The sequence below is a fragment of the Gavialis gangeticus genome, unplaced genomic scaffold, assembly GCF_001723915.1.
Source record: "Gavialis gangeticus isolate Ggan-Ray unplaced genomic scaffold, GavGan_comp1, whole genome shotgun sequence".
NCBI classification, from domain to species: Eukaryota; Metazoa; Chordata; order Crocodylia; family Gavialidae; genus Gavialis; species Gavialis gangeticus.
In genome coordinates, this window is record NW_017728993.1 from 5,899,339 (window position 1) to 5,913,234 (window position 13,896).

The 13,896-nt window shown below is 41.9% G+C and overlaps 1 protein-coding gene across 3 annotated transcripts in view; it reads right to left on the reverse strand.

The window, feature by feature from the left end:
• Positions 1-13,896, reverse strand: part of SGIP1 (SH3 domain GRB2 like endophilin interacting protein 1) — a 233,691-nt gene that overhangs the window by 129,036 nt on the left and 90,759 nt on the right. For all 3 annotated transcript variants that reach the window (XM_019528431.1, XM_019528429.1, XM_019528428.1), the window contains 2 exons: positions 8,513-8,576; positions 1,926-1,950 (listed from right to left, as the gene is read on the reverse strand). In XM_019528431.1, coding sequence (XP_019383976.1) covers positions 1,926-1,950; positions 8,513-8,576 — 89 coding nt within the window. The remainder of the gene's footprint in view (positions 1-1,925; positions 1,951-8,512; positions 8,577-13,896) is intronic.

Genomic DNA, 13,896 nt, shown 5'->3' on the forward strand with positions numbered 1-13,896 from the left:
AGGAGGTGACCCTCATGGCAGGGTCTCAATTCCCCCGCCTGACCCTTCTGACAGGTGCAGGCAGGAGGCGCAGCTCACAGCTGTGTATCTGTCCACTGTGCTGGGAACCAGGGGTGGGGAGCAAGGGAGTGGAGCCCCCCACGACATGGATCTGGCCTTTCACCTTCCAAACCTAAGCCAGCAAGTTTGGGTGGGGGGGCAGGGGTGATCTGCATGGCAAAAGGCTCTGCTCCCCACCCCTGATTTCTAGCACAGCAGACAGACATGCAGCCCTGGTCCTCTCCAGACCTGAGCTAGCATAGCTGGGGGTCCCATGCAGCAAGGGGCTCCATTCCCTCCCACCCCCACCAGCCACCACTGACAATGGATGTGGGGGCTGGGCTGGGCTGAACTGGCCAATCAAGGGTTGCCAGCTGCTTAGCTGGGCTCAGAATTGTCCAGCAGCCTGCTGGGAGGTGTGGGAGAGCACCCACCTCTGTGCCCTCCTCCACCCCTGCAAAAGGCAAATGCAAGTTTTGTTTGCTCCCAAACTAATCTAAGGCGCTTAGAAAAAGCTGTGAAAGATTCTGCAAATCTATCTCAGGCTTTTTGAACTTTTGTACCTAGCCTTAGAGAGAGGAGAGGGAGAAAAAAAAAAGATGAAAGAGGGAGTATTGAATGCAGGGAAGAGATAAAGCAAAACTTCTATTTCAGCTGGCACAGAAAACAGAAGAATGAGTCTGAGAACCACAGGACAGAGAGAGCAGAGGACAGGAAGAAGAGTCCAAAGGAGTTGAGAGAAAAAAGGAATGAGAGAATAAGAGAGGGTTAAAGACTAAGGAAAGATCTGTACATTTCATGCATCTGGAAAGCTACATTTCCCTCCCTTCCTGCTGAATAGAGCCTTGATTAAAGTGTTACCCAAAGTGTGATTCTCTAAACTTCGTTATTGCTATTTCTTAACAGCAAAAAACAGAGGGCTTTATGAATGCAGGGTTGTCCCAAAGCTAAGGATCTTGGGTCAGATGTGAAAAAAACAATGCCTGCCAAAGCTGTGATCAGACAGTCCAAGTTTTTTATAATTTCATAAAAGATGTATGTCCTGAGATTTCTAATGGTTGGTTGTTTTCCACTCCAGAGCTCTGATTCTGAGCCTGATACAGAACAACTGCAAGCAGTTTCACAGCTGCACCAGTTTTCCTTTTGAGCTATTTGAATGCGTTTCCAATTTTTATTTTAAGCATAAGCTTATTGAGTCGGAGTGCAGCAACTCTTGAAAACAACTTACAGTAAAAGCTGTGTCTGAACCCAACATACTTCTTTGCAAACTTGAAATTAACAGCTAAATGACTCATGGCCCACCTAAGTTCCAGTTCTAGCAGGGACATTCACTCCTAATACTATATATTAAAGCAGCAGAAATTTAAAAAGTAGCCACTCTTGTATTTTCTATTTAATGTAGAAAATAAGCAAATAATATGCATAGAAAAATGTTCTTCAATTCATCAATAAACCTGAATATATTTTTAAAATTAATAATTTTTGTATGTAATTTGCCATAGAACAACTCTTTTTCACATAAAAATAAACATTAACCATAAAAGAGCAGCTTTCCCATTCTCAATTCTTTTCAACATGAAGTTTGAACTGTTTTTGGAGAATTTTAAGTAGGTTTATGTTCAGCAAAGATGATTTATGTGCTGTCACTAGGTTGACTGTGTTTAGTTTTAACAGAAATAATCTAGCCAGGCAAAATATTGAACTCTTCATCGATTTTGAACAAAATGCTTTCTAATGAAAATAGATTATTTAAAAAGTATTTACTACATTAAATAGAACTAGAAAGTGTAAGAATTGCTTATGCTGGTTTGCAGAGGAAAAGAGCATTTTGCTAGGTGCACACAGAATGCCAGAAGGAATTTTCATAAACAGAATTTGATACTTACAACTCCATCCCTGTCTGGCGATCCTCTGTAAAACAAAGGAAATACATATAATTAGTCAAAAACAGCCTAATTTTCTCTTTGCTCTTTAACCACAGGAAAGAATTTACTTAGTCAATTCATAGAAACAGAAATTTTTATCATAAATGTTGTCAGCAAGTGTAACTCTCATGTAAACTGCTACTCATGAGAACTGCATGACTGTTTTAAGTAATGTCATTTTTATCTATGCCTCAGACACTATAGTCTACGTCTAAATTGCCTTTAGTCAGAGAAGTGCCAGGTAGGCAGCTAACTTTAGGGCTAAGTACAGACAGTTAAAAATCCAGAGGCTGAATTGATTCAATCTTTGCAGGTTAGTCTAAACTGCATAAATTGAACCAATGAACAAGTGAACAGACATTCACTTTTGATTCTGGAAATGCAGCCACGTGCCTGCAGTGATTCAGGCCAGAAGCTGGGGGCACTAGTGCATGCCTTGCTCCTTGGCTAGAGCAGACAGCTTGGGCTAAGGCTAGACACCTACCCTGCAAGCGGGGAGGGCTTGTGCAGGGGAGGTACAAAGCATGCTGGGGACTGGGAGTTAAACTTAAATGTGGAGGGGATCTGGGACAGAAGTTCAATAAACCAATGTAAGCTAAATCAGTTCAGTTTGATACTACACCCAGCCAGGCTTATCTTAAACCAGTTTTGGCCATTTTGAAAACACTTTATGTGCTCTGAACTTCTGGGTTACGTACAGACAGACAAAAAGCCTGAGGCTGAATCAATTCAGTCTTCACAGGTTGGTCTAAGCTGTATAGATAGAACCAATAAGCAAGTGAAAAGACACTCATTTCTCATTCTGGAAATGCAGCCACATGCCTGTAGTGGTCCAGGCCAGAAGCCAGGAGGTATTAAAGCATGTCTCCTTGCTGGGCTGGAGCACAGACCTTGGGCAAGGCTAGCCCACCCAACCTTCAAGGAGGGGTTTGCAGAGGAAATGCAAAGCATCCTGGGATGCTGGAGGACTGAGAGCTGACTTGAATCTGGAGGAGAGCTAACTTGAATATATTCCCCTCTGCTCAACTCACCTTGCCCTTTTGAGCATGCTCAAAACAAACTTCTTGGCTATTTGTGCTCATTAATGACCCTATTCCACCCAGGCAGTTGTATAAACTCTTAGGTATAAAAGTGTCCAAATTGTTAGTCCAAGAAAACCACATCTAGTGATTGTTAGATACTGGAGAATGAAGAGGAGGCCTTCTTGCCTTTTTAGCACAATTGCCTAGCACTTAAGGCACCTGTCCAGGGAGTGGGAGACCAAGTTTCTAGGTCCCCATCACCCAGAAGGGTCTGAACCTACATCTTCCACTTCTGACAAAAGTACCCTAATCACCAGGCCATGGGTAGGCATTGTCAAGCATATCCTCCAACCTTCCTGTTGAAGCTGGCCCACTGGGCAGCCAAGAAAGGTACATGTGTCCAGGAGCAAAGCAAACCCAAGTGAGTGCCGCAGTAAGTTGGCACAGCCTTGAAATGAAGGGGACCCTGGGCTCTGGCCTCTATTCCTGCTCCCACTTCTGCTCCCAATGGAGCAGAGCTATCCTGCTGCTTCCTATCAATTTTATCCAATGACTGTTAAACACAAGAGTACAGTAACCCTGTGGAGTGAAGGGGGAATTTACAACAATAGTTTAGGATGAGGTATGTGGGACAAAGAAAGCTATATGCTATGTTGATGTTGAATACCCCTTTTCTAATGTAGGCAGGGAAGGATGCAATTCTGGAAAAAATACAGACTCTCTCAGATGTAACAATCCATTAAAACAACACGGAGTTTTCTACCTCAGCCTGTCTGTATATTGACTATGCATCTCAATGAACAGTCAAATATATGTGCCCAAGTGCACAGGGTACCAACCTTCTTTCATAAAGTTTCAAGTCTTCTTTTCCTTTTGCTCTTCTCTTAAGGTGTAAAAGACTTCAAGTACTTAAGCCAGTGATATTCATGCCACAGCTCCCAAGCTACAAGTAGCTTTCCAGCTTAATAACTGTAGTTCTTCAAAGAAAATGCTAGCAAGGATTTTGCTGTTAACCTTTTGCATTAAGTTTTTTCTTTCCTGCATTCAGGTATAATGCAACCACATGCAACCACACTAATGCAACTCATTTGACCGCATACCATTGCATGGAGTTGATTCCTTTTGAACTGCAGTGTGTTTACTGCAATTCACTTAGTGGTCTCCGTGTTGAGGTTTTTGGGCTCAAGCTGGCTGGCCACATGGCTTCTGAGCCTGGCCGGATTCTGTACCACTGATCACTAGTTCAGGTGATTATTAACTACGCAAAGTAACACAAGGTAATGTAGCTAGGTAATGCAAAATTATTTGATATCAAAGGTTGTTTTAAAAAATGATTCTGTTGCCACCTCATTTTGATATGCTGCTCTTTGGAATAGTATCAAAGTGTATATTAGATCAGAATAACACTTTGTAGGACCTGGGTGTGTAACATATTGGAAATACGTCAAAGTATATGTAAGATATATGCAATGCATGTAGAAAAGATGGCAAACCTGGCCCTAGATGGATGAATTAGCTTCCCTGCATTGCACTTATACTGCTGCTGCTATTACCAGCTCTCACCACTGCAGCCCCTGTCACCAAGGGGTTCACCCACACGGGGCTGGTGATAGAGATTTTTTGCTGCTCCATGCAGAGTGAAAAATGATAAATATTTTGATCACAGTAATATTTGGGTGCCCTTGGCAACAGCCTGCTCCAACACGAACAAGAGGAGACAAAGTGCCTATACATCTATGTCAGCGCCATGCACTGTCATGACTGTGCAAACTGTTGTTCCCATGAAAGCTAGGCTGCAAGCAAAGTGGAAAGGCCTGAAATTGGGATTTAACTTCAAAAAAGAAAGAACGTTTAAAAAGGAAAATGGACCTACTGCATCACCGTAAGTATGAACACAGCTCTACTTCAGGCCTCACTTCTGAGCTCATTGCTTAGCAACCTGGTACAGCTGGCTCAAGCAAATACTTGAACTCCTCAACACTGAGTGGGGAACAGCATGCAGGCACCTGAGCTGTCTGATTTCAACAGCTCTCAGGCAGTGAAGACAAAACAAGAAGGAGATAGGATGAAGATGAAAGGAGGAGGGTGATGAACTGAGTGACAAGAGGAAAGAATCAGGCACAGCTAAGACTATAGTGATGGCAAAACAGAAAGAAGTAGAAATGGGCTGGTGCAGAATGAAGGATGAAGATGTAGTTGGGATCATTAAGAACAGAAATTAAAAGAAAAAGGTGGTAAATAAAAGAAATGGATTGGAGAGCAACATCCAAAAACAATAGTGAAGAACAAGAAAAGATTGATAGAATGGCTAAAGATGGCGCCTGCCCTCCTGCTGAGCGATTTAGTAAGAGAACAGGAGATGTTCACTCCGTCAGGCACCCAGACTGTCAGACAGTTAGAAACATGCACAATTTATCATAAAGTGAGAAAAGAAACAGACTGCCTTTCTTATTTATTTATTTTCTTGCGGGGGGGGGGAGGAACAGTGAAACAACTTCTAATTACTACCCTGCATCTAACAGTTGCACAACATAATTTTAACAATTACCTTCAAATGGCATGTTCTTTACAGCAATTGTGGAAATGCTGGTCTAGTTAAGGTATTTTGAAGAGAATGCTTGTAGCAATAATAAGTTAACAGGAAAGACGGGGGGGCGGCGGCAATGTAATTAGCAAGCTGTGACAGTGACGTATTTCTGAGTAGATGTATATATGTGATTTTTAGATGCCAGTATAGGAGCCAGTAGGATAGAAACAGTGGCTAACATAAAGTAGTAAATTTAGCTAATATTTCCAATACTTGGTAGCTCTGCTAATTGTGTACCAGCAGCAGCAGGAACACATACATCACTGTCTGGCCACCCAGGGGTAGGACCACAGGTTTGGCATTCACCACCTCTTGCCCCCTTCCTTTCTGAACTTTCAAATCTAGACACTGTTGTGTTGTGCTTATACAAGTTCCTCCCCTCAACAGGAAACGAGACCCTCACTCTCAACTTCCCTTCTTTTCATCAGGCCAGTCAGTTCCTGTGCCTGAATTTCCTATTGGCTCAGTAATGCAGTTGGGAAAAATAAAAACATGCTCATCACTGCAAGTCAAACAAGTGCTTTCAGCCCCACATTGCACAGAAACCTTTTTGTGGGAATTGAAGAGAGACTTGTTTTTCCACCTCATGTGGTTCTAATGGGAGAGACATGCATGGGCAGTTGGTATCACAGAAGTACAATTGATACACAACTCTTATCATGACTCTTGACAGCAATTTTAGGGCAGTACAAACAGCTGTCTACATTTACTAGAGCCACATAGGAGGGCTACTATGCTTATTGAATTATGTACACTTCACTGGGGAGTGAAATGTTAGAAGACCCTAAATACTGTTGCATTAGTGCCCATCACTATACTATCTGAGCACTTGAGTGAAGAACTACAACAGTGAGTCAGTCAATAGTGAGATCAAATATTCCTTACAAGTGTTAACTAATCAAGTGGAGACAGTCTTTACAGACATGGCTCTGAAGGGCCTAATCAACTCTTTAAACTGCTTTGAAATCTCACAGACCCTGACAGACTTCAATATGAACAGCACAAATGAAGACAGGGAAGACGTGCATGAAGATGCAGGCTCATAACACAATTTTATTAGCTTGTTTGCAGCATGGATGTCATTGCTCTTTATTTTCTTGTTACTAAGCTCAGCAGTTCTTTAATTAACTCACTTTGCTCTAGCTTACTAGTTTTCTTTGTAAGCATAATCAAAGAATAACAGAATCAAATGCATTTACTATTTGATTTATTAGAAAAGTCCTGCTTTTTCTTTCTTTAATTTAATTCTAGATTGTGAAAAGTTACCAGCCTCCCTTTACAGAAACTCCCTTTACAGGTCACAAATGGTACTCCACAGACTGCAGCTTGAATGTGGCTGCATGTACTTATTTTTACGGATGCCTTGCACGTAATTTTAAGCTGTCTTCTTTCAGTCAGAGTTAAGCTGGTTAAGCAAACAGCAGTTGTCTCAGGAAGCCTCCAGATATGTCCACTGAGCAACTGGTAATGATCAGTTGGCATTAGGCAATCTACCTACCACAAGACCACAGTATCTTTTATCTGAGCAAAAAGATAGGGTTGCTACTGAGCTAGAAGTTAAGCCCTTACAAACAGTCCCAGTTCCACCTTGCATAGATGTACCTTCCTCGGTCTCTAGTTCAGAGGTAGGTGCACACATGGCTGTTCAACAAGTGATCTCTATACCTCTTGCTGTCTCTGACATTTATGACACTAGCTGGCTAAGGCATGCTTCCAGTTAAAAAACTCTTCCAAATGAACGTTTAAGTATAATGGTTTATTCCTCATCTCAGACTCCATCAGGCTGAAGCAGGATTACTTTTATAAACTTGAAAAGGGTAAAGTCTGTTCTGCAGCTGCAGTGGGCCCTGCACATTCCCAAGCACAAACTCAGTCACCTGCTCCACTTGGACACTCCAAACATAGAAATACACCAGGGAGGGGACTTCAGAGACATCCCCCGTAGTTGTTGTTCTCAAGCATGCTGGAAACCAAAGTGCAAGCAGGAGTGAGCAAGCAAGTAGGGTGTGCTTGGAAATATTCTGGCCAGCATGTGCTCCTGCTGTACTATAGACATGCTATACGTATGTACCTCATGCTGCGAGTGATCCTAGGGCATGGTGCCGAAGCAGGTAAAGCATCTTGCTATGGTGACAGAGCTTTACTTCAAACCTTCCTCAGCTCTCGTACCAAAGGCTGCCAGTAAATGGGTCCCCTGGTCATCTGGCTAGAAGTCAAAGGTGGCAGGATGCAGTGCTGGCCAAATCACTCTTTCATTATGGAAACTGGGGTGCCTTTACCACATTAGCGTGATGGGCCACCTAGACTCAGGCAGACCTTTGGGCCCATGAATGACTGGAGAAATTGAATTATTTTCCATGAAGTAGAGGCACTACTTGGAAAAAAAAAAGTCTAACCAGCAAGAACAGAACAGTCCATTTGGTGATCCCCAAATGCCCTCTTCCTCTGACAGTGAGCAATAAAACTTCATCACGACACACTCTGAGGTATCACTATTGCTGAAGGCTTACACATGGACATAAAACCTATTAAGTGCCTTTTTCACACCAAGGACAGATTGGTTGTCAAGGCTGCTTGTTTAAATTGAATTTGCATTGAAAACATGACTATCAACCAAGCACATGCAGGTCATTAGTTTAGGTAGAGATTATTAGCAAACTCGCACGTCAATAATTTTTACCTAATCATCACCAACACCGTACCTTGGAAACATGTAGGAAAGAAACTTGTCCTAATAACATGAGACAGGAAGCAAGTGTCTTATTGGTTTGGCTACTAGATTCACTAGGAAAACGTTTAAAAAGACAGTGACTGTTGCATTGCGGATTTCAAATAGTAATGCTTACATACTGTATATATGTCACGTGTAGCAGTTCCACAACATACTGGTCTCAACCTTTCCACCATTCATGAATGCATTAAAGTGCTTGATAACTTACGTGGAATCAGTGTCCTTTTCTTTCTTCCGTATACCAAAGGCCTTCCTTGTACGCTTTTTCAGTCCTGTGAACAAAAAGAAAGGAGTCAGAAGGACATCTCATTATGCTACCGATAGACCTTAATGAAAGCTGCTTGCTCCATTAGCACCTGCAATTTAAGACAGTGAGACCTTATTGACAATTGATATGCAAACTCTTGCTTTTAGCAGTTCATCTATTAAGTTGCTTTGCACATTAATTATATTAACTAACAACGACAACATTTCAGTATCCGCGCTAATGTACATGCTCTTTATTTTTGGTATGAAACTTAGAAAAATATATCTTGGTGGACCCAATAACGTATGAAACTATGAAACCACTGAAATAATTGAGTGAATGCTCATGTTACTTTACAGTCTTCATCAGCTTTTGTTAAAAGTTTAGAGATACACATTATTTTATAATTCATGATTTTGTACATCCATAGTCTTGCGTTATCACAGAGAAGTAAGGCTGGAACAGACCTCAGAAATCATCTAGTCCATCTGGAGAAGGTTCCAGGTTCAATTCTCTGGTTGGACTAGATGATCTCTTGAGGTCCCTTCTAGCCTTCTCTATGATAACAAGACTATGGATGTAACAAAAATACGACCCTGGAAAATAGTGTACATCTCTATACATTCTTCATTAGCTTTTGTTAAAAGTTAATGAAGAATGTAAACTAACATGAGCATTTACTCCTTAATTATTTCAAAAGTTTCCTTGAATATGTCACAAGTTTCCTTAATTATGTCACAAGTTTCATACATCATCCTCAAATGTGGAACACAAGTTTCTCCCCATCCTTTTTTTCTTTGTAAATACCACATAGAAGCAAAAACCAGCTATATCATTCTGATTGCTCAGAGCTTTGCAATTACTCAAGGTGACTTGCAGATCAATATGCTCTACAGCATTAGAAGTATTACAGAATATTGATTAACTAGGGAAAAAAATTACCCCTCCCCCAAGGTTGTACATATCCCACCTGTCCCTATGAATGAAGGATACTTCAGTTCAGGAGCAGTTTCTGCCCTCCTTATACAGACTTCTGTTGCTACAGCAATACCCTTCAATTCACCTCCAAAGACCAAGCGTACAAGACTTGAATATTCCCTATTGGCCTATTGAGAAACTGGAGCTTGTGTGGCTTTTCCATCTAGTTGAAAAAATAATCCTCTAACAGTAAGTGCTGCCAGTGGATTGAGAGAGGAAGCAGAGAAAGAACAGATAACCCCTGTAGCCTAAAGTTACAACTGATTTGCCAACCATAACTTTTCCAGAGAAACACAGGCCTCAAGTAGTGCTCCCTGTCCGATTGGGTTTTATTGAAATTCACCTCTTATGATGCATTCATGCATCTCCATGTGAAACTATAATTATAAGCCAACTTCTCTTCTACATACATTTATGTTACTCTGTTAAACAAGTTAATTTCTGAACAGTGCTGTTGCACATACCTGTTACAATGGCAAATTTGACTATACAGTAAACAGACTGGGATCCTTCCTTAAAATTAACAGGCCAGTCCCACTACCAAGAACAGCAGGTGTGAAGTGTCATCCTCAACCCACTTTGCCAACTCATGACTGCACCATAACCTAGTGGTTTTAAACGCTTTGTTAGCCAAGGATCTAACATAATACTGAGTCGTAGGCAGGGAAGAAAAGAACATCAGTGAAAGACTGAGGGTCAGTTCCCACATAAATAACTTCACTGGAGGCCAGAAAAACTCTAAGTATAGACTGTGGAGTCTGATTCTCTAGGTAAAGAGTAATTTGAAAGTTTCTGTGGAGAGAGAAAGCTGTAGTGGCTGCTGCAATATGTAAGCATAAAGAGACAGTGTTCTTCAGCACTGTGAGGGTGCTCTTAACAGAGGGATACACTATACAGCTAAGTACAGACAATCAAAAAGGCTGAATTGATTCAATCTTCACAGGTCAGTCTAAACTGTGTAGACTGAACTGATAAGCAAAAGTGAACAGACATTCATTTCCTATTCCAGAAATTCAGCTCCATACCTGCAGTGGCCTGGGCCAGAAGCTGGGTGGTGCTAGGGCATGCCTTCTTGCTCAGCTGGAGCAGACAGCTGGGGCCAAGGCTAGCCTGCCCACCCTGCCAGGCAGGGCTTGCCGTGGAAGTGCAGAGCAGCCTGGGATGCTGGGGGGCTGTGAGTTAACTTGAAACCGAAGGGGATTTGGGACATAAAAATCAGTAAAGTGATCTAACCAAAATCAGTTAAGTCTGATATTATATCCCTCCAGGTTTACCTTAAACCAGTTTCAGCAATTTTGAAAGTGGTTTATGTGCATTGTGTTAGAGATCTGAATGGCTGGCTCTAATCGCTTACGCTGGTTTATGTGTAATTTCTGTCTCTAGCCTACCTGAACATTTTCTCCAAGGCCACCAGACTAAAACAGACTTTTCTTTTACACAGTTTGCCATGCTTCTTTGTCCCGCCTTTACAACTGTGCTATATTTATAAGATGCTCCATAAATACCCAGTTCCTTGGATCTGTCTCTCTACTATCCACAATACAATTACATCCCACATTTATCCTTATAAAAAAATCCATTTAGCATTTAATATCTAACGCTAGTAATACTTACTAATATTTTCCACTGATTCTTGGACCGATGGGAAATGCATTTACTTTACCCTTTTTTAGTAACAAGTAATAGAAATTAAGCCTCATGTCTTGTATCACTACACACAATTCCAGCCTTCTGGGCCAACATGACTGGTATCAACAGCTATGAACAACACAAGAACTTACACCACTTTGAGCCACTCAGTACAGCAATCGGGGTAAATACCAAGAACTCTAAGATGGATTATTTCTGCTGTTGGGAAGAGGCTGGAGATAACATGCCTGGTGACAGTAGAAGCACTTTGCAAAATGACAAATGACATTATTTTCCTTATCCTTTCAGGACTAGCTGATATTCAAATATTCTGCAAGGCACATGTACAGCACGCACACTAGTAGAGATTCTGCAGCATTTCAGGCTGAAGCCAAAGTTTGATGGGGTTGGTCAGACTTTGGAACCAATCATTTGAACAGATGGGATGTTTGCTAACCTGGGAGTATTTTGCCAGCCACTGCTGAGTGACTGAGCAGTCGGTTCCCAACTGGCCTCCCCAGGCAGGATGATTAGTGGACAGTACACTCCTCTTTGGGATCCAGCACCACACTGCTATCTAATACTGAAAATACTCTGCCAGAGGTCAGGAAAGCACTGGCATTATGCATATATTTTAATAAGGTGGCCTAGCTTCAGCTCAAAATGGCCCTCACCTTTTTTTTTTTTTTTTAAAGCTAACTAATGACATTTCCTAAATCAGACACTGACAGACATGATGCATCTTCTCTGAAACTGTTTTAATCCTCAGGCAGCAGCTTTTAAAGTGATGACTAGATGCTAAAGCAGACAGCCAATTAGTTGCAATGCCCATCTGGTGGCTGGCCTCGCTGTGTGTGTGTCCTGTACATTCCCCAGCCAGAACAGTCACAGTTCAGCAGCTGCGGATCTACTAGTTGAACCAGAGAGAGAGAGAGAGAGAGAGAGACTTCTTCTTGGCCAGAGTGACTTGTGCTAAAATCTACTTGCAGCAGGAATCTCTCTCTTAAAGGCTCTGAAGAAGTACATTGCAGAATTATCAGGCAAGGCTATCAAGAAGTCTTAGAAGTGGCTGCCATTTGGAGATCCTGACTGAGAAGCTGGAAAGCTACAGAATTAAGAAGCTTTGTATGTTTCCAGTAACATCAATGATGTGTCCCCTGCATATTCATTCAAACACTTTTTTCTACAAGGGGCACTACAAAACCATATCTAACATAGGTAAATTAGGAGCAAGAAGTGTGCAATGGGGGGCAAGAGAGATCAGTGATGAGGTCAGTTGTTTTGAAAACTGATCTCTTCATTGCATATTTTTCCTCCCCCATTTTTATTTCCCAGAACCAAAAATTCCAATATAATTAACACCAGAGAGATTTAACTGCTGGAAGAAAAGCCCTACTCCATTCATTTCATTTCAATTAAATGGTATTTTTTTAAAAACAGACCATTTCACTTCAAAAGCATTTAGGCACTAGATCCAGCATTCATACAAAACAAAAAAACATCATTTGTTTTAGGATACTGCACTGGTTAAGGGGACATTCACTGAGAACATTTTTTCAAAATCAGCCAAGGCTGAACCATGCATTTCACTCTAATTATCTACCTAAAGTAGTTCTATTATATTAAAAATATAAAATGGAGTGAATTCATATTTATGACTTATGCTAAGCACATATTTTAGACAAATGCATAACCCTGGAGTATTTATTATAGACTAGTATTAATCAGCATAGGGAAGAGCAAAGTTTCACAAAATGTGGTCCAAGGAGAATTGTGTAGATACATGAAATAAACTCTTCCTTACCATTAAGCTTCCAAATAATACAGGCAAAAATACACTCAGTGGTTCTTTACTTTACTTGTCCACATAAGAAACTGCTGTACAGGAGCACTATGGGATGGTAAATTTGGACATCAGGAGGCACTACTTCACAGTCAGGGTGGCTAGGGTCTGGAACCAGCTTCCAAGTGAGGTGGTGCAGGTTTCCACCCTGGGGGTTTTTAAGAGGAGGCTGGATGACCACCTTACTGGGGTCGTTTGACCCCAGTGCTCTTTCCTGCCATGGCAGGGGGTCGGACTAGATGATCTGCTCAGGTCCCTTCTGACCCTAGAAACTATGAAACTATGAAACACAAAGGTTGACAGTTGCGCTAGGGAAAGACATTACACATAAACTGGTTTAAGTAATCAGAAACCAGTTTAAACCTGTAACAGAACAAACCAGTTTAAGAATGGCTGAAACTGGTTTCAGATGAACCTGGTTGAATGTAGACCTGTAATCAGACTTAACTGATTTGGCTCAAACCAGTTTATGCAGTGTCTGTCTCAGACCACTTGTTGGTTTAAGTTAAACCAGACTCCCCCAGCATCCTGGCATGCTCTCTGGGCTGGGCAGAGCTCTCTGCTCCACAGCAGAGCCGGCCTCCTCCCTTCTGCTCCCCGGCTGCAGCTTTGGCAGTCTCTGCAGGCTCCCCACTCCCCTCCCCATTCTGTGCTAAGCAGGCATTTCCCCTGTCCCTCACAGATACCTCTCAGTATTAGCTAGCCGACCACATGCTAGCTTCCTCCAGCTGTGGCACATGGGACAAAGGCAGAATCAACAGAGAGCTGGTAATGTCCCTCTGTTTTCTTAATGGGGTAATAAACACTGAGTTAAAAGGTGATAAACATCCCCTGCTGGGCTGTTCAGGAGGCGGGGAACCATCCCTAATCACATCATCCTGCTGGGGCCTGGCCA